Consider the following 21,830-nt stretch of genomic DNA (forward strand, 5'->3'; position numbering starts at 1 on the left):
AACTACTTCCCAGACATCATTCTCCATAATGGTCATAGCATCCTTCCATACTTGATGCTTGACGACATCTAAGAATGATGAAGGCTCATTTTGTATGATTGTGCTCATACTAGTTAGGTATCCCTGATACCTATTGGGTTTCTTACTTTCACGAAAGGTTCCTTGGGGTGCAACATGTCTTTCAGCATCATCAAGTATCCCCCTAAGCCATGAAGGCCTCTTCTTGGAAGAGGAAGGCTCAGGTGGATAAATAGGATCCATCGGTTCTTCCACATCAGGCATTGTTACATCATATACCCATAGAGACAGCTTCCACAATCGTATGATGCCACACCTTTCTGCTCTGGAGTATGTGGTGTAGTAGTCTCCCTCTTAATGCCAACCTTAGGTATGCCTGAGTGAACCAATTGTAATATATCGGAGGTCTTGCTTAGGCTTGAGGGGAATGGTCTCCTTTTGAGCTTTCCTTCGGTACATCCCGAACATACACCTTCTTTTTCTACTTGGAATTCGGGCATCCCTGTCACCATTTGTCTTACACCGAGTAGAGCTTTATAATGAAGGTGGGCAAACCTCCGATGCCAAAGTTCGAACTGAAGAGATGTGTCATAAGACATGACACCTAGCGGACTTCCATCGACCTGATATAATGAATCAACACGAAACCCAAGAGTAAAGGCATCTTTAACACTATTTTTTCATATGTGTACCTTGCCATTGCTGAAGGTTACCTTGTAGCCTTTGTCTTCCATTGCCGAAATGGACACCAGGTTCTTTCAGAGGTCAGGTACATTTAATACATCTTGGATTTCTAGCCTTCTTGAATGGTTGTCCTCTTCCTTGATTCCCAGCTCTCCTCTTACCTTTGCTATTGAATTTGTCATTCCTTTGATTGCCATCAGAGGGATTTTGATCATTGTCCCGGTGTGAGTCCTTTATATCAGGGCACTCCCTTGCATAGTAACCTGCTTTATTGCAGATGTAACATTGTCCTTTTCTTCCACCTTTAGGTCCAGCCTTTCCTTTTGATTTAGTCCCGGAATTATTTCTTTTCTTAGCATGAGAAGAAAAGGCAGCAGGAGGACCTTTAGGCATGGGCATTTATTGCTCTTCTACCCTTGTTTCTTCTGGAATGCAATCTAGCCATTAATTCCTTGAAACCAGGAATTACATGATTGTTCAGAAGAGTAGTCCTAAACACGTACCATTCGGATGGTAATCCTCCAAGAGTCGTGAGTGCCATTTCCCTATCAGCAATAGTCTCCCCAATAGATAGGTGATCGTTCTTGATCTCGGTGATTCTTAAGAAGTATGCTTGCATACTCTCATCTTTACCCTTCTTGGTTTCCCTTAGCTTATTTCTAAGAAACAAAACTTGATTTGCATCATTAACTTTAAATAAACTCACCAGTCTATCGTAGATTTCCTTGGAGGTGTTAAAATCAGAGATGAAGGCCACCAAGTGCTTGTTGATAGAGTCCCAGATGATCTTCTTTGTTTTGACTTCTCTGGTTTTCCATTTGTACCTGGCAGCAACGGATGTATTTGATGGAGGCTCAACAATACTGCCTCTTACATGGTCCAACACTCCTTGATCTTCTAGGGTTAGATCAATAGACATCTTCCATCCGTGATAGTTAGCTTTCTCACGGAGCTTGTCTTCGGCAGGAAAGAGTGTTGAGGACCCCATAGTTCTTTTAGGATAGCCTTGCTAATCTTCTCTTCGGTGATTGCTCTTGCTCTTGGTCGGGATTTGTTTTCACCTCAGCTCTGATCCCATGTTAAGTTATGGTATGTTCTATGCTTATAACAATTTACTTCTTTTCTTATTATTTCAGATTAGCAATCACATGTACATAAAGTAAAGTGCAGATAGAACATTAAACAATCGACAGAAAACAAGCCAAGACAAGAGACACAAGATGTGGCGGCTAGCCAGGGACAAACCCCATGATGTGTGGGGAAACCCTTTGATCAAATCTTCTTTTATCTTCAATAATTCAACAGAGAGAAACAATACAATAAATCTGATTTATATCAGCCGTAGAAAACCCTAAATCAGCAACATCAACATTAGCGGCTTCATCATCAAAACTAGGGCAGACGATATCTCACAAACCGATCGTCGTATCGGCTTGATTCCACCACCAAAAGTTGCAGCTTTCAGAGGAGGTTCAGATGAACCTACAACACAGTTCAGATGAGGAGATCTTCTAGTCCATGCAGGTCAAAATTCACTTCTGCAGTTGCAGCTTCAGTTTCAGTAGCTTTCGGCTTCACATGTGTGAAGGAAAGACCCTTTTCTGCGCAGTAGAGAAGAGACTCTTTTTTGCGCAGTAGAGAGAGAGATGTGATGAGATGAGTGACTGCAAATGAAGAAAAGTCCTCTTGTATTTATACACAAATGATGATGTTTGAATAGATGCGACTGTTGGGCTTCTGAGCCTACATGAGTTGTAGGTCGGCTTGATAATAATTCCATAATCAAAATAAATTCATTTCTCCATGAATGCTTATCGGAATCGAAGGATCTTTAAATCAATCCTACACCTCTCGACGAGAGGAATCTAATGAACATATTATCAGCCATGAATAAGATGACCCACATGAAATTTTGCCCTAGTTGCCAATTTTAACAAGGAGTCATCACATAGCTGTCAGATCATTTTGTCACCCCGGTGTACAAGATGATATTTGAGCAGGATCCACCTTGCATGTCGAAGGCAACAATGGAGGCACTGATTGACATAGCAGATTGGTATGCCTCACCATCTGGCACCTTCATACAGATGTACAATGCGGAGAAGCCTTCACATGTTTTGCCGAAGTTTGCCTTGGACAAGCTCGTCATGCAAGAAGTATCATACCACATCTCGGCAGGACTGTCAGCTAGGCTGCATTGGAAGAAGAAGGAACCTTGGCTCGCTCTTCCATTGCGGATCGGGTTATACAAGATACAAAATTTCAAGCACACGGATGTCGAAGCAGAGGAGATCAAGAAATATCCTTTCGACGTCTGAAGCTTTAATCCGTATGACCCGCATTGTTTTGTAAAAGATCACTGTGCGAGAGTACAGTTTCAGTGGATCCACGGGGCGTGTCATTGGGCAGAGGAGGACCCATGGAGATATTGTCACAGCTTCTCCAGGCCTAATGAACTAGTCGGCATCGCTGTGGAATGGTTAGCAAAGTAGTGTGAAGGAGCATCTAGGAGAGCAGTAACAACAGGGGAAGAGGAAGATAGTCAACAACGCGGACGCAGAGAAAAGCTGCAAGTTTCGAGCAGACCCATTTGTGCAGAAAGTAGCTTTGGCAATAGAGGCAAAGAGGCAACAATGTGATAGGAGGAACATGCAAAGGCAAAGAGAAAAACGGAGAATGGAGGAAACAAAGGAGGAGTTGCATGAGTTGAAGGAGCAACTCTAGAAGGAACAGAAGCTGCACAAATAGGAAAAGAAAGCGCAACAAGACAGGTACAGTAGGGGGCACAACGTGTACAAACAAATGAAACTGTGCTTGTGTATGTAGTCGATTCATCCAAGCAGCTAGCACCAAGCGAACATGGTGAGCAATCGTAGGAGCAAGATTTCGCTCAAGAGGTTGAACAAGCACTTGATAAGATAGATAATTTTATTAATGTCCTACAAATGACCATAATAGGTCAAAGGGACTGTTGATTACAATGACTACATCATGCCAAGCCGGTGGACCAAATGGTCCCCTTTAACATTTCTTTTTAAAGAGCGGAAAATAAATCTATAATCTAAGTACATGTAAATGTAGAAGCTAGAAGCTCTCGGCTTTGAAACAAAGCACTACGATGAAGCAGAGAAGGAGAAGGAGAAAAAAAGTCTCCTGCCCAGTTTCTACTAACATCCGAGGTCGAGAGAAGAAAACTGAGAGAAGCTTGTGAAAGTCTGCTATCCTGTGGGCATACTGGGCTGTCGCCTGGAGGTTCTAGGGCGCCTCCCGGGGTGGATCCAATCCTGGAGCGCTGTTGCAGTTTGGTGGGTCGATCCCCCCGGGACTACACTGATCTGGCCTCAGTGTCTGTGGGTTGGTCAATGGTTATTTTGGTGCCCCGCGCTGATGGTAGCGCCCTAAAGAAGTCTGTGATCTTCTGCGTGGTGTCCGATCTGGTGGGGGGTTGAAGAAAACAGGCCCAAAATCTGAAGGCCTCTTTGAGATAAAGTGCAAGCATCTCGGATCAACATATCTGAGGACGCTGGTCAATGTCTGAGAAGACCTGAAGAGACAGTGGAAACGACCTCGAATCTCGTAGTAAGCAGGGCATCCGAAGATGAAGTGTGTCTCTGTCTCTATCTCCTGTAAGTGGTAGAGTTGGCAAATCCTATCCGCCCTATCGATGTGGTGATCTGCCCAAGGGGGATTCTAAGGGCATGCATCCAATGCTGGAACATGTACTGGGGTCTGACAATGAGCCCATCCCTGATCTCCAGGCAATGCTCTGCGTAGAAGGCCATTTTTGGACACAACCCATTGGGAGGATTGGTCCATGTAGTCTGAATGTATCGTCTGTAAATATCCTCCTTAATGATTTTATTCAGCTCTTGCTGATTGGGAAGGAGGTGGCTTGGAGCATTCAGAGAGTACTGAAAAGGAGGGAGATGGTCAATCTGGATTCCTGAAGCCTCCAGAAGCTCTGTCACATCGGTGTACCAACATTTGGATCAGCCTGTCTGCATACGGGTGATGTTCTCCGAGGAGCAATATGCTAAATATGGGTATTTTTCTCGACCCTTCCTCACGTTTGCCAAGCCTTGGAGCAACAGGAGTTAGAGCAATACATCGACTCATGCCTTACCACCAGGAGGTCGACTTACCAGCTTCACTGGATCTGGAAGCGGAGCAAGTCCCAAGTGACCAAGGAGACAGTGAGATCTTTGGAGACAATTCAGAAGGAGAGATGCATAATATATCATTTGACGAGTCGCAGCATAGGGTTGTGCAATCTCGCAGAGTGTCTACTCCGGATGATCACACATCTCCTGCGCAGTTTGAGGAACGAGTGATCGTGTCTGACGTGCGCAAGCATCCAACAACATTGGCCGATGCTACCAGAGCATATGCCGAAGCCACTAGCTCGAGTGTTCGCTTCTTGATAGCTAAGAACGAGCGAATGACTAAGGAGTTATAGACGGCCAAGCAGGGAGGAGAACTGGTTACAACATTTGCCCAAGCAGAGTTGAAGAAGGAAATACTGGATGAAGTATTGTCCCTTGAGGCAGTCATGTGGGTGTTGTATTCCAAGTTTGGTACCGTGCATAAGGCAGTTGTCCATCTCAATGGTTGGTAGTAGCGATGTGCTAGGAGAGCATGTATCTTGTCAAACGTGCATGCTGTTGTTGATTACATGCAAACATGGACAATGAGATACAAGGGAGCCCCGTTACACTTGCCCAAGATGATGAAGCCTAGAGCGATCGAGCTGAAGGCATGCATCCAGAGTCAGATCCGGAACTATGAATACCTCCCATAGCTCATCACTAGTCTATAGGCTTCCCATGCACGGGTATTTAGGAGTATGGATGTTGTTGTGCATGCACATGTGATCCCATCTATTGGGACACTCACCGAGGCAAAGACAAAGGCACAAGTTTGACTGGAGCTTGACTCGTACTTTGACGAGTTGATGCACATAGCCACCAATGCAGACTTGGTGATCAGTGCAGACACCATGCATCAATATGTCGCTGGTCCGACCGCACTCAAGACAATGATGCGCGTGCTATTAAACGAGTTGGAAAGAGGAGCCCGAGCAGTGTACCCGGATGCTATGGAGGCAAGAGTTCATTCTAGAAAGATGTCACCACAGAGTACACAGACACCATTGTGGACTACCAAGCATGGCATCAGTTTGCCACTGTCAACCACCATGAGGATGTCGAAGACCTGGTCTTCCCACAGTTGTCTGAGTCATAGTGATGTCTTGCATGGCTTGCTCAATCCTATTTTGTCTCACATGGGTACATGCGCAAATTGTATGTGATGTCTTGTCAAGTGGAAGTTCAAGTGTCGATAGTTGGATGTAACAATCATAGAGTAGATGAAGAGTCATGAGGATAGATGAACAATCACAAAGGGGAATGTTAAGGGGCACCCCACCCTTTGCAATATATAGTCCCTCATAACTCATTGTAGAGGCTTTTGGTCAACCAAGCTTTCTTTAAGAGTATCTTAGAGAAAGCTTGGAGAGTATTGTAACGAGCCTTGGCTTCTCCACTGTGCAGAGCTAATATATCTCTTTGGAGGAGCAGGCGGCAGTGACTGTAACGTTCCGTTGTCGGAACTAGTGGTTGGTCATGTTTGTATTGTATGACTGGAGCTTTCACTTCTTAATAACAGAGTCAACACATTTCATGCATATGTCGTATTGTATTTCAACTATCTTGTTTACTCTAAATGATATATGTATCTGTTTGTTTATGCATGCATGTGTAGCTATTTTCTGTATATGTATGTATGAATCTTACTGAAATGTGCTGTTGGTTTAACCATCACTTTGGATTGCTAGCTCACTTGCCTTCCAGTTTGTGATGCATCTTAGCTCGTGTGTTCCCTTCTTAACTTCGTGCTTTCACAGGTTTCCAAGGGGCGCACTCACCTCACCCTCCGTGTGTTAGAACCGCTCATGCACCTTCCTTGACTTGCTGCATATGTCACACCCTTGCTACCAACAGGGACATCTTACTTGCCTCTGTGCAAAACTATGGTCAAGGCGATATCGTACGACCCACTGCTGGGACTCCTACACCAAATGGTCTGAGGTCTAGTTGGGACTTCTTATCAGAGAGATCCCCTGACATGTTGGCGGGTCTAGCACCGTCAACAGAACCCATTAAAAATATTAATTATTTTAATAACTCCTCGGGTGGAATTTCTCAAAACGGTTTCCGGGTCTTGGAGATCTCATGTGCCTTAGCCTCTCCTTCAAATTTCAAGGCTAGAGCACATCCTATCTTACCAAAAATAAACACTTCCTTCTCTTATTTATGGTTTTAAAGATATTTGGAAAGATTCCATTTTGACTTTATCATGCACTTTTTATCAATAATGTAGAACCTTTTTATATATATGAATGTTCTCCTTCAAAATTTACATTGGACTATTTTTTTTTACTAGAACCATTGAAATGTCAATGGCCAAAGGACTTATTATTTATTTAATTTTTTTTTAACTCTTTTTTTATAATTCTTTTTCCAATTCTTTTTTTTTTTACAACTCTTTTTTTAAGTGGCCAACAACGTGACCGAAAATGGAGAAACTCCAACTTGTGTAGCGAAACACTTTAGTTGCGACGACAAGTTGATGGCCAAAGGCCAGGATCTGCCAACGTGGATTTGATACCAATGTAACGAACAAAAGTCGTATATGCAACGAAAATCTTTAAAATACTTCAAAGACGTAAATGTCCATTGTAAGACATGTAACTGTATATTGAATTGATGTGTGATATTTACACATGAGAATGAGGTTCTACTTATATGCCTTAGGCATGTGCCATTTCATGAATGGTCATGTCTTTAATACATGCCTCTGCATTACTAATTGACTAACCATTAGTTAATTATTTATTATTTATTATTTTAATATGAATTATATTCATAACAGTGAACTTACTCATTCTCTTGATCTCTCATTGTACTCTGTATCTTTGCTGAACAATTGATTTCTAATAGAAGAAGAATCTGGTTGGGTTTTCCCTGGTCATTGGACCTAAATTCTGTGTCTCATTTTGTTCTTGGCTGTCTTCTATTGTGCATTTGATTTATGTTCTATCTACAATTGCTTATCTAATATTGCAACATAAAGAAGTTTTGTAATAAGTGATTGTTACAACATAGAACATCATAATTTCAACACTAACCTGTGTTGTAGTTATTTGATCAATCTTGGGAAGAGCTTTTTTCATTGCATTTTTTTGGGACACATAGATTGATCTTGGAGACCTGATATCATTGCTAATTTTGGGAAGAAATAGCAAGGGATTTTGAGGTCTCTTTTCATCAAAGGCGAAGCCTCCAAAGCAAGCCTCCTTCCCTGGTGTGAGAGCATTCGAAGAGGAGTTTCATCATAAAAATAAGATTTTAATCCTTGAAGAATTTCACCATAAATTTTAAATAAATTTTAATCCTATTTTCTGATTTCATTTTTAAGCCTAGGCCGAGTGCCTTTGTCAATCTGAAGCGCCTATTATCAAGGGTTTGGCATCAAAATCATAGTGGATCTGATTTTGTTCTTGAGAAAAGCTTGCCCATTCACTTGTCCTTTATCATCATTGTGATCTCCTTGAAAGGAGGAGCTCTTCTCTCTGTATAAAGAGCTCTCTTCTTTTGTAACATCAATAATATAAAGTGATCTTGACTCTTTTGAGGGAGCTTGGGATTTTCCCATGGTATTCCTGCCTCCTTCCTAAGAGGATTTTTTGTGGTACTGACTAACTTACCTTTTCTTGCATTGGTTAGCTAGATCTAGATCTAACTGTCATAGTTTTCGATCTGATTTCTAATTCCTTTCATTGCTTTCATGTGCATTGCATTTGAGATCTAAGTTACTCTTTGGATTGCATTCACTTTCATGTGCATTGCATTTCAGATCTAAATTCCTCTTTGGATTGCTATTGGTTTGATCTTATTGCAATTTGAATCTGGTTTACATTTGAAGATCTCTTGCCATGTCTCATTTGTGTCTAGATCTTAAAATACTATATTTTCAAGAACACATTAGCAATCTCATATGCCATCTAAAATGACTGCTTGTGCTTACATTTTCTCTAAAAGCCTTCTAAATATATATCATAAATGAATTGGCATCTAAATATAATCATTAACTCATTTCACCCAAGAGCAATTTCTAAATTAAAAGCATTTGTATTGGCATTCTTCTCTAATGCTTTGTTTCATTGAGTAAACCTTTCATTGGTTATTTGAGTAATCTAATCTTGTGAATTAGCATTTCTTTACTGAAGCGTATTGATTTATCTTGTATCTCATTTAAACATTGCAATTTGACATCTCATTTTGCTTAGAACTAGATTTGCATTCTTAAAATCTACCTCCAAGCATAAGCTTGGTTGAATAGAAAGCTAAGGCCACATTTTCCACCATTCAATTTGATGAGCTTGACCCTTAAACACGGTTAAAATAGGTGACCTTGCAGTTCTCTTGTGGGCAATCCCTTGTAGGAACAGAAGCACTTGGGTCGTTAGAAGTCTTGGGTAGGTATCGTTAATGAGGCCTTAGCCTCCTTCCCCAACACGCCTTTCTACAACCTTGTTCTAAGACAAGTTCTGGAGCAAATTGAGGAGAAGGAATTCACCTTTGATTAGGCATTTTAAAGAAAATTAACCAAGATCTTGCATATCACATAGCCTAGTTCTGCATTCACTTGTCTAATTTTCTCTCATTTGGGTGTATTGTTAACTGTGAGCATTTTATTTCACTTGCTATATTTTATTACTGCTGTGTATTGTCATTTAAATTCCTTGCTTATTGTCCATTGACATTGTCATATCTTATTTGAGCCTTTCTCTTGAAGAACAAGTTTTTTGCATTTTTGCAAGCTATATTTTCTGCTCATATTTCAATATTGTCCTATCTTTTGTACTAACACTTACCTTGCAGCATTGTTGTTATTGTAACTTGAAGGATTCATTTATTTGAAAGTATCTTTATTTGAGCATCGTTTCAAGGCACCGGTATATCATTTTATACATCTTGTGTTTGTCATAATCTTAACTGAATCTATCTTATATACATTGTTCATAAACACTTACACTTGCTCTAATTGATAATCAAGTTACATTAATAATAGTTGCCTTGCCCTTAGATCTCCTAGACTTGTTGTTTCAACAAGTTTTCCATCTTTTAGGGACTACCCCCCTTAGCTTGCCTAGGAGAGAACTTAAACAGAGTGAGTAGGGAATAGGTGACAACCCCTGTTCTGAGCATTGCGCCATAAAGATTATACCTTGTGGGGTTGGAAACTTTTCCCACATTTAGGTGTACATTTTAGGCGATAACAGGTTCAATAATCACTATTTTTGAGTTTGAGTAATTTCAAGTTACTATTTCGGACTTCAGTAACTACTATTTTTCTTGGTCCTAATTAGATTCTAGAGTGATGAATTTAAATCAATGTAGCAGTGTTTTATTATTTCTCTCTCATTTATGGTTTATGAATGAATGTATTTCATAACTGAATCTGAATAATTTTTAAATGTTATTTCCTTTACAAATTTGAAGTATTATTTTACTATTTACTGTTCAATATTTGCCAATGGTGCATGACTCGTACTCGTATAAGACTCCTCACGCTATTGGCTCGTCGATTCACATAAGACTTGGGAAGGACCCTTATAAGACTTGTATAAGACTTGTCAAAATACAAAAAAGTTAAAATATGGTAAATTTTAAGCACAAAAAAGAAACTAATGACAATTCCAATCCTTATAAGTTACAAAACCACAATATATGCAATAATTCATAACATCATCTCATATCTGTAAAAGTACAACATAACATATTCAATTTTGTAAGCAAAACATTTAGATACTGAATAAGAAAAGGACTCATGATTCCATAATTAAAATAAAAAATGTTTGCAAGTTCAAAATTCAAATACATAGGTCATAAATGATAAATGATTGTCTCATAACAATCTTGAGTCTCATCACTCATGGACGACTATGCCTACAATAAGCCCTCGTGGAGCTAGTGCTAACATCGGAAGGCTGAAGCAACTGTGAGGCAGGTGTATTTGGAGTCTCCATTTGAGATGGCAAACTAGAGAGATCCTCAGTCTCTTCATCAAGCCAACTCAAATCAGGGGACTCCTCCTCCACAACCCAATCAGATTCTAAATCAATAGTATCCAATAAAATTGGATTTGTATCCTTTGGTTGCACTTGTTTTGTGAGCATTTGAAGGTTGTAGTAGATGAAAACCAACTTCTCCAATCTCTCATGCTTGAACTTGTTTCTCTTTTTGTTGTGGATGTGTTTGAACACTGACCAATTGCGCTCACAAGAAGAAGCACTGCAGGGTTGACTCAAAACTCTGATGGCAAATTCTTGTAATTATGGTGCCTCAGTGCCATAATCTATCCACCAATTAGTTGTAAAAAAATAACAACAATGGTTATGAGTTTGCAATGCCAAACATATAAAAGAGAACCAACAAAATTACAAGCTAAGTTCTAACAATTTGCACTTACAAGGCATTTTCTTGTCCTTGAGACGTTGGCTTGAGCTGAATCATGACACCTCTCATCACCTCTGGATCTCTTTGAATGTTAGACCCCTCATTATAGAATAAACTCGGATTGAGATATGCTCCTGCTTGCAATGGTGAATGTGGTTGCCTGTCCCACCTGGAACCAATAATTTGCCATATAGGGAGATATTTAGATTCATTTCCCTTATAGAAATTCTTGATGACCTCTTTGGCTCTGTCCATGCCCTCGTAAATATATCCCATTGTAGGTTTCTCTCCATCCATCAATCTCAAGACTTTCACAAGGGGCTCAGTGAAGCTGACAATTTCAGTGACTTTGTCCCACAAACCATCACCAAAGACAGATGTTTTCACAGACAATGCTTCTGGTTTTGTGCTATCTTTCAAAATACCCATTGTTGGCTACAAACCATTCTTCTCAAAGCTTGGTACTCATAAAAAAGGCTTTGGAGGGAAAGAAAGCTTGTAGCAAATTGTGTGATAGCTAGGCGACTAAGCTCACGCTGTGTGAATTCCCTCATAAGGTTCAACACCCAAGTATGATTATAAATGTACTTGGTAATTTGCTTTGATTCTTGCACAACATTTCGCACCCACTCCAACTTCCCAATGTCCTCTAGTATCAAGTCTATGCAATGGGCAGCGAATGGAGTCCAAAAAATGGTGGGATATTTGGCACAAAGCAACCTTCCAGTTGCCACATAATTTGTTGCATTGCCCGTGATTACTTGGACAACATTTGTAACTTGAACTTTCTCCACCACATCAGCCAACAATGTAAAAATCAAATGTGCATCCTTTACATTTGCAGATGCATCAATGGATTTTAGGAACATGGCTCCTTTAGGGCAAGCTACAGTAAAATTTATTATTGTTCTACTCCTCTGATCTGTTCACCCATCAGATATAATTGTACAACCTGTAAATTTCCATGAGTTTTTAATGCTCTCCAATTGTTCCTTGACACACTCAAGCTCCTCATCTAGCTCTTTCCCCCTAAGTGCATTATAAAATGGGGCTTTGTATCCAGGGCCAAAGCTTGCAATGACATCCACCATGGGTTGATAAAAATAAGACTTTGCATAGTTGAATGAAAGATTGTTATGGTACCAAAACCTCCTCACTGGCATATCTGCCTCCTTCCACTTCTTTTCATTAAAACTATCCAAGGTTGGTTGAGATCCTGGAGTTGTACGAGGACTGAAGAAAGATGAGGTTATACTCCTATTTGCCACAACACTTGAAGATGAGTTATGAATACCTAGACTTTGAATCTGTGTTTCACTTTGAGATGAAGATCTATCTATCCCAACAATCTCATCCTTCCTTTTTGCCCTCTTAGAACTTTCATCTTTAATAGCTTCCAAAGTAGTTTCTATTTCAGTAGTGACTTCATTAGGGCAATTTTGACAACATCCCACACCATTTCTAGGAATTCTAGCCAGGTGGTATTTTGGCCCATTTATGCCTGCATGCATTGTGGGATTGCAATAATTGCACATGACATTGACAATGATTCGTTGACCATGTGCCCATGCTGGATCATGAGACTTTCTAGAATCCTTTGGTGGCATGGTGACAAAATTTGGAAGAAAAGATTTTTTTTTTTTTTTTTAATTTGCAATTTTTTTGGGCCATAAAATTTTGCAAACATAAAACTAATTTGAAAAAAAAAAAAACTAAATTGAATACAAAATTAAAAAAAAATTACATGGAAAACATTTAAACAAGGTTCATGAAGCCTACTTGAAGTTGGGTTTGGACTTTGATCTGATGAAGCCTCCTCCAAGAGCTCCTTCACTATGCAATGGAGTCACTCAACACTCATAGAAATTAGCCAAACACTCAAATGACAAGTGAATGACAAATGGAAGGGAGAGAGGTGCTTATAAACAATTTTCTTTCCTCCAATTTCCCTTTCCCTCCACATTTCCAAAAAAGAAAAGAAAAATAAAAAAAATAAAATAATCAAAAGAAATTTGCCTTTTGAGGGTCGACGGGTCTTAGAAGGGTCGGATGCGGGTTTTATAATATATCTGCGGGTATTATACAAGTAGCCGAGTATAATAAAATACCCGTAGAGTCCAGGTCTTAAGCGCGGGTTCTATGTGAGTGACCCGACTCGCTATAAAAAACGCCAAGACCCGTGGGTACTCGCGGGTTTTATACGGGTGGTGCTTCACTGATATTTACATTGCACCACGATGAATTTGCATGGGATAAATTGTTATTGTCTAGATTTTATCATTATTATTATTAATATATTTTTAAACATGGGAACCTCCTTTGTCCCCCCCCTATTCCCTGTCCCCCCCTGTTCCCTGTCCTCCACGATTTTCCCCAAAATTCGGGGGTGGTTCCCCATGACCACCATGTGCATCTCCCTGCTCCTATGCTCTCCCGTCCCAGAAAATTGGTGCAACATTGGCCTATAGGCATCATTCCTTTATAAAGTCTTTTATGGCTAGAGACTGCTATATCTCAAGCATTAACTGTCTTTGAGAATTTCTCTCTAGTGCTCCTATGGGTCAGCTCTATTGTTGCTTTCTAGTGTTGTGTTCACTATTATTAGCAGGTATCTCAAGAGAAGCATTGTTATTTCTCCATTTATTGCATGGTTTAGGGGGTTGTTGGTGGTTTCATTTTATCCTTCTCCCTCTCTCTCTTTCCCCTGTGGATCTCAACATGGATACCATAAGTGACATCAATTAATTTCACAAGAGAGGAAGAAAATTTGACATGAAATGTCCGGCAATTAACATCAGTATAATATAATATAAAAGTGTAGGTTAGTGATTTGCAGATGTCATTTTGTTAGTTAATGCAGAACATCATAATTTCAAATCTTAATTTCTTATTGTTTCTAGATACCATTTTTGTTGTTTTCTTCACAATGTGCATTAGTTCATTATCATGTAAATATTTATATATCTGTAAATTTTATAATAGAGGAAGAACTAGAAGAAAACAATGACTTATGATGTGAAAGTATACATTTCTGCTTTGTAGATGCTTTCTTCCTTTACGTGTAGATGCTTTCTTCCCTTTACGTGTAGATGCTTCAATGTTGTGATTTTTTCCCAAATCATGGTTCTAATACAGTAACTTAGCATTTTTGTTCTCCCGTCACTAATGCAGAGAAGGTTTTGTAAAGCAATTTTTATTATACTTGCCCCATAGTTCCTGGTTTCCTTCTTTTCAAAAATTCTCTTCATTCCCTCTTTTATATTTGTGCAGGACAAGGAGATTGAATATGAGGATTTACGTTTAGCTGTAGATGAAGATTTTCCCAAAAATTCCAGTGAGTCAGGAGCAGCAGTCCAGGTTTCAACTTGTGAAAATGTAACATACAAATTTATTTTAACATATGGAGTGTACCTATTTATTTTATATAAGAAAGTTTATTATGTAAGTGGTAGCATTTTTTGTCTACATGTGATTGCTAGTTTTGAAGTTTCCTTGTGGGTGAAATTATGAATCGGTATTTGATTATCTTATGTATTTTGGTGCTTATGTTCTCTGGTTAGGTGTGTAATCAGTTTGAAGTTTGTCTTTTTAATGTAATGTGGCCAAGTCATTGAATAAGGCCTATTATACTAATTAATGTGATGTGGCCAAGTCATTAAATAAGGGCCATAGTGGTGGGTCAAAATTACTGTACAAGCCAAGGGATGAATCAAACTAAAATTCCAATGTTCCATGGGGACATGTCCTCCAGGGTGAGGTGCATGTACCCCACGTTTCCCACACCCAAGATGTGGGGATGCCTGGGGAAATGTTTCCCCACATCCCCTTTTGGGGAAACTTGGGTAGACGCAGGGGGAATGATTCCCCAATGTGGTGGATGTGTTTTCCCAATATGTAATATTCCTAAGTAGGAATATGAGTGATATTTTAAACAAATAAATAGTGCAGTAGCATAAAATTAAAAACATACATTATACATCCATAAAACATTGTAAATATGGAATTGCTGAGCCATATATTATAAAATCTGCTAGCATAGGTACAATATAAATGAGATGGTGCACCTGGGCTTGTCTCAAGGACAAGCTGGACCAAACCCAGGTGATGGAATAGTTGAGTTGAAGGCTGCCCAGTTGCTGCACCACTCTGCACTGTGCTATCCTAGTAAAACCGCTGTCCTGCTGAAATTTTGACCCGCTGGAATGTGCCCAAAAACCGCCCAGAAAATTATATCCTTTCAGCGTTAGACTCCTTGGACAAAACCCAGAAAAACCCAGAAGGGAATTTCTCTGGTTTTGACTTTGGATTTTCGGCCTCCTTGGAGCCTCTCCCTAGCTGTTGCTGCCAAATTCGACTTGCAGGAAACAACTTGCAAAACCCTCTGAAAACACCCTTAGAACATTGGGTTCATCTGTATTGACTAACTCCTTGCTCCCTGGATGACCCTTGGCCTGGATGACTGCTCTCCCAAGCACCACAAGTTTGCTGCCAGAGGCCTCTGCACAGTACCTCTATCCAAAACTTCAACTGACTGCTGCGCTGGTCTAGCTGGCTGCTACTCTAGCGAAAATGCCTTTTCTATGCCGCTTCCTCAACTCTCGGCTCTCCCAACAAGCTGTGAATCCCCTTGCTGATCTATTTTGGACTCTCCCAGCAAGCTGTGAATCCCCCTTGCTGATTTCCAACTCCCCTTGTGTGTTTTCTGGCTACCCAAGAATACGCAGTTTCCTCTTTGTGCTGATGGCTGAAGTGTGTGATTGTACGCGACTCCTTGAAACTCCTGTGGAACAGCGTCCCTAGGGCGGACACGAATGGTCCCTTGAAGAAGAGGTTGAATCTCCCATGTGAGAGATTCGTGGCTACACAGCCGGTAGACTCGCTAAGCAACAGAGCATACAAAAGAGTGTTTGTTTCCAAATGTTCAAGATGCTGCAAAATGAGAGCTTCTTCCTCTTTTATCACCTTGGGCCCCCTTAGCCTCATGTGGGCCCCTCCTTCAACTAATTCGATTCCCTCCAACTCATGCAATGGTCAAGTTCGAATTATTCATGTGGGTGACCTCCACATTCCACTAGCTGCCAGAAATAAAGTCGAATTGCCTATAGTTCCTAAGTTCTGCGTGTGGGGTCCTCCTCCTAAGCCAAAAATGATGCCAAAATTGTGTAGTTGCACCCCGTGACTAATACATTTGAGAAGGGACATGACAATCTTCCCCTTCCAAATGTTGCTTGCTCTCAAGCAACCTCAAAGCCGGGTGCTCCAGTATGTGCTCACCTTCCTAGGTGGCATTCTCATCCGGCAAGTTCTTCCAGTGTACAAGAGCTCCCTGATGGTCCTGCTCCTCAATCTCCTCTCCCTGCTCTTTAGAATGGGCTTTGGTTGCAACACCAAATGGCCTTCATCATCCAAAGAGGTAGATCAGCTGCTGCGGTCACCTGTTGTCCCAACACCTTCTTTAGGCATGAGACATGAAATAGGTTACGTATTCTACACCCTGGAGGCAGCTTTAGCTCATAAGCCACCTCCCCAACCCACCTAGTCACCTGGTAGGGCCAATAGAAGCGTGGCTGTAGCTTTTCGGTCCCCTTCTGTTTAAGCATAGACTATCTATAACGCTGCAATCAGAGGTATACTAAGTCCCCTCCTCAAAGTGCCTCTCTATCCTGTGCCGATCTGCATACAATTTTTGCTGATTTTGGGTTGTCGCTAAATTATCCTTGAGATCTTTGAGGATATCTTGGCTCTCTTGGACCCAATCTTTGGCCTTTGGGGCCTGACTGTCTCCGAAAATAACATTAGCAAAAGTTAGTGCATCATATCCATACCACTGGTTGATCCTCTATGTTTGGCCGTCCATTTAAGGGTGATAACTGGTGCTAAGAGTAAGCTCTGTCCCAACCAACTTGAAGAGCTCCTGCCAAAAGCCACCCATAAATCTGCTCTCTGTTGCTCAAAATGTTGTTGGGGAGCCATGTAACCTGAAAACCTCTCGGAAGAACAACTCGGCAACTTGTGCAGCGATGTATCTAGTGGGGATGGCGAAGAAGTGGGCAAATTTGGTCAACCTGTCAACCACTACATATATGTAATCCTTCCCTTGTACCGTGGGGAGCCCAATGATGAAATCTAATGAAATACTTTCCCATTTCCCCTTTGGAATGGGAAGTGGCTGTAGTAGCCCTGTAGGGTGAGTTAGCTCTCCCTTGTTCCGCTGGCAGGCCTCACACTCTTTATGTGCTGTAGCACATCCTCCTTGAGGCCTTTCCATGTGAATTTCTCCCGAATAGCCATGTAAGTCTTTTGGAACCCTTGGTGTCCGGACAACGGTGAATCGTGAGTTGCTTGGAGAACCCTCCCCCTCAAATGTGAGTTGGGCACCAAGTAAATTCGCCCCTTGTAATAGATGACCTCATCCATCACATTGTAACGCTCATCGGCATGTGTCTCCTCTAGCACCTCGCATGCCCTCCTATCCTTGGAGTAATCTACCAATAACAAAGCCTTCCAATCCTGGCAGATGCTTATGAGAGATAACCCAACTGGTCTCCTGGATAGAGCATCGACCACCACATTGTGCTTGCCTGCACATACTTAATGTCAAAATCGTAGGCCTGCACCTTGCTGACCCATCTCTATTGTCTGTCATTGAGGCCCTGTTGCCCCATGAAATGTCGAAGACTGTTGTGATCAGTCTTCACTCGGAATCAGTTGCCCACCAAGTACTGGCGGAACTTGGCCAATGCATGCATAATGGCCAGCATCTCCTTGTCATATATGGAATATGACAGCTCATGCGGTAGGAGCTTCTGACTCTCGAAAGCTATGGGATGCCCCTCCTGTGACAATACGACTCCAACTCCTACCCCTGATGCATCACACTCCACTGTGAATGGCTAGGAAAAGTCAGGGAGTGCCAAAATAGGGCAACTGCTCATCACCTCCTTGAGGCGATTGAAGGCGGCCTGTGCTCCATCAGTCCATGCGAAGGCCCCTTTCTTGGTCAAGTCAGTCAAGGGTGCTGCCAGCTGTGAGAACCCTTTGACAAACTTCCTATAGTAAGTGCAAATACCCAAGAAGCCTCTCAGCGTAGTCACATCTCGGGGTACTGGCCAATCCCGGATGGCCCGAATCTTCTCCTCGTGAACCTTCACCCCGTCTGCTCCAATGATATGCTCGAGATAAAGCATCTCTGTCAATCCAAACTCACACTTGGAGAGCTTGGCATAAAACTGCTGCTCCTCCAAAATGCGCAGTACCTCCTCCAAGTGTTGGAGGTGCTCCTCCCACGTCCAGCTATAGATCAGGATGTCATCGAAGAACACTAGCATGAACCTCCTCAACTGTCCCCGAAAGATATGGTTCATGCAAGACTGAAATGTGGCGGGAGCATTGGTCAGTCCAAATGGCATGACCAGAAACTCAAAGTGCCCATAGTGGCACTGAAATGTTGTCTTCGGGATGTCCTGATCCCGAACTTTGATCTGGTGGTACCCTGAACACTGATCAATCTTAGAGAAGTACTTGACTCGTCTAAGCTCATCCATCAACTCATCAATGCAGGGAATGAGGTACCGGTTCTTAAGGGTCTTTCGGTTAAGGGCTCGGTAGTCGATACACATGCGAAGGGTCCCATCCTTCTTCTTCATCAACACTACGGAAGAAGCGAAAGGACTGGAACTAGGCTTGATATGCCCTAACACAAGCAACTCCTGAATGGCCTTCTCTATCTTGTCCTTATAGGCTTTGGGGTGCCTATAAGGAGTAGTGATGATTGCCTGTATACCTGGCTCCAGCTCAATGGTGTGCTCAAACCCTCTATCTAGTGGCTGCCCTGGTGGAATGTCTCCGAACACTACTGCATATCTGTCCAGTAAAGCTTGTATGTCTGCTGGTGGTGGTTGTGCCTATCCCCCAACCTCTGAGATCCTCAACTTGACTGCCCATGCAATGTCCCCATGCCGAAGATCTGCCTCCATCCTATGGGCCGAAACTATCTGAGGCGGATAAGACTGCATGCCTCTCAAGACCACCAGTTTGCCATCTAGCCCATGAACTCCATCTCAGGTTTCCTCCAATCTGTCGTGACTCGCCCAAGGGAATATAGCCACTGGACACCCATCACCACATTGGTGTCTGGCACATTGACCACAAAGAAGTGGTCTGTCATCGAGTAGTTTCCCATAACTACTGTTAAGGAGGGTACGTATCTGGTACACTGGATGGTACGGTCACCTGGTACTAGGATGAAGAATCCCTCAAACTTTGCTGTGGTGAGGCCCTCCTCTGGACCAACTATTGCATCTATGAAGTTGTGGGTAGCCCCACTGTTCACCAATATCGACACCTTCTGTCCCTATACTGTACCTCTGATCCTGAGTGTCGAAAACTTAATAATCCCACATAAAGAAGCAAGGACTCCTCCTAATGAGGCAAGAGATGCCCTCCCTGTGGAGGTGGTGGTGGTGGCCCTCTGTCCACCAGACTCTCTCCATCTGTCCCACCACAATCCTGCTCCACCTCGTCCTCCTGGTCACTGTTAGAAAAGACCTCAATGTAATGTGCTCTACCTGCAGTGCACCTATGGCCAAGTGCCCAGGGCTCTCTGCATGTGAAGCACAACTTCCTCCTCTGGAGGTCCTTCCATGTCTCCTCATCTAGTTGCCCCCTCCCCTGTGTGGTCCTCGGTGGTGGGGGTCTAGTCTCATGCCCCTTCTGTGGAAAAGGGGTTCGTGCAGGAAATGGCGCTTTGGTCTTGGGGATGCCCCCTTGTAAATCTCTGGCACACACCACCGCTTCCTGCAGCGTGGAGGGTCTGCGTGACTTCACCAGTCCACACAGAGGCTCAAGCAAGCCCTCAATGAAGGTGTATACCCTCCTTGCCTCGGACAAATCTGGGACCATCACTGACACACGCAGAAAATCTGAGAAGTACTGCTTTGGGTTGCCTGTTTGGCGCAGTTGTGTCAATTCCCTGAAAGATGCCTCCGGATCCCTCTGATCAAATCGCTCCACCACCCTTTGGGTGAAGTCCTCATAAGAAACTATTTGGGCATGCCCCAAAGTGGTCAGGCTGTGAAACCACCAGTCATGCGCTTCCCCCTCCAAGTGTAGCACTGCCTCTTAATGGCTTCCTGCTCCATCATCTGGTTGAGTTGAAAGTATGTATCCATCTATTCAAACAAAGCCCTGGCTGCGCATTTGGCAGTGCCATCAAATGTAGGGAAATACATCCTCCCTATAGTTCTCTGCAGCTCATAGTTTTGGGTCCCTTGTCCTCTATATCCCTTATTCCTCTCACTCTGCTTGAGCTTGCAGTAATCTCTGAAGGAGAGGGCTTCTTTGAAATCTTTGTCCATCGCCTGTCACTCTATGAAGTAATCCCCCATCTAGGGAGTGTCTTCCTCCCTTGTTGGTTCGATTTGTGCCGTTGGCACAAAAGAGGGTAGTGTAGCCCTAGTTGGCACACTAAATGAAGGGCGCTGCGCCGTCGGTGAGGGGTGATCGAAATGCTGAGAAGCCCCAGAAGTTTCTCCCAGTGTTGTTAAAATCGCGATTTAATGAAAAAATCGCGATTTTTTCATCTTGTCGATCAATCACGTTTTTATACGAAAAAATCGCCTACTTTTTTTTTGCCGAATTTTACTGAAAAAATCGCGTTTTTTCAAAATCGCGATTTTTTCGAAAAAAGCGCGATTTTTAACGAAAAAATCGTGGGGGTCAGGACAGCATAGTTTTATAACTTTTTTTGGGTTTTTTCATGCAATGTTTTTTGAAAGAAACAAATAATTTTGAGTGGGGTAGCTTAATGATCAAGTCTAGGCCCTAGTATGGATATGCTATTCATGGTAATGTTAAATTCTTAAAGTAAAAGTGACATTCTCCTTAATCTTCATTTTCATCCTTTTACTTAAATTTTTAACATTACATGAAATGACTCAGGATGTTTGAGAGTGGTTCCAGCCTCATTGGATTTCATATGGAGAAAGTAGAATTTTAGATTTCATTTAAAATCCAGCAGACTTATCAGTGTTTCAGGATTGGGAGATTGTAATGTTTCCAGGTGACACCACCTGCCCGGGTACCCCTGCCACCAGTAGAGGACGTGGTCTACCTCCTATAGCTCCTGCTTCTAGTTCTTCAACGTCTAGCACATCAGACTCCACTGCCATTTCCACCTGCACGGGCACCAGCATCTACATCTAGAGGGAAAGGGAAAGCTGTGGCATTTTCTCGCAAGAGGGCAGAGGAAATCAATAGGATTAGACTTTCATTTTATTGTATATGACATTATGACATGATGAGATACATTATCATATTTTTGTTGATATTTTGAGGCTGAGTTGGGACTCAGGAGTCAGGACTTACTATTCAGGACATGATTCAATGTTATGTGATTTTAGCGCTAGAAATGATATTAAACATCTTATATGTTAGTTTTTTTATCATTTTATGTGTAATGTATTTATAATTAAGTTGTAGATGGTTTAGATATTAAAAAAATTGAAAAAAAAAAAAAAAAGAATATTTTTGTGCCAAACGCTTTTTTCTTTTTTTTGCTTTTGCCGATTTTTTCCGCTTTTTTTTGCGCCAATTTAATCCCGATCGCGC

The 21,830-nt window shown here is 41.9% G+C and overlaps 1 protein-coding gene across 1 annotated transcript in view; it reads left to right on the forward strand.

Moving 5' to 3' along the window:
* Positions 1-14,836, forward strand: part of LOC149242240 (phosphatidylinositol/phosphatidylcholine transfer protein SFH11-like) — a 234,023-nt gene extending 219,187 nt beyond the window's left edge. The window contains exons 11-12 of the mRNA XM_089370797.1: positions 14,493-14,663; positions 14,783-14,836. Of these exons, the coding sequence (XP_089226923.1) occupies positions 14,493-14,663; positions 14,783-14,836 (225 nt within the window). The remainder of the gene's footprint in view (positions 1-14,492; positions 14,664-14,782) is intronic.
* Positions 14,837-21,830: the final 6,994 nt, after the last annotated feature.

This window comes from Pinus tabuliformis, chromosome 8 (genome assembly GCF_031772625.1).
Source record: "Pinus tabuliformis cultivar Carrire ecotype Pingquan chromosome 8, CPIR1, whole genome shotgun sequence".
In the NCBI taxonomy this organism is placed as follows: Eukaryota; Viridiplantae; Streptophyta; class Pinopsida; order Pinales; family Pinaceae; genus Pinus; species Pinus tabuliformis.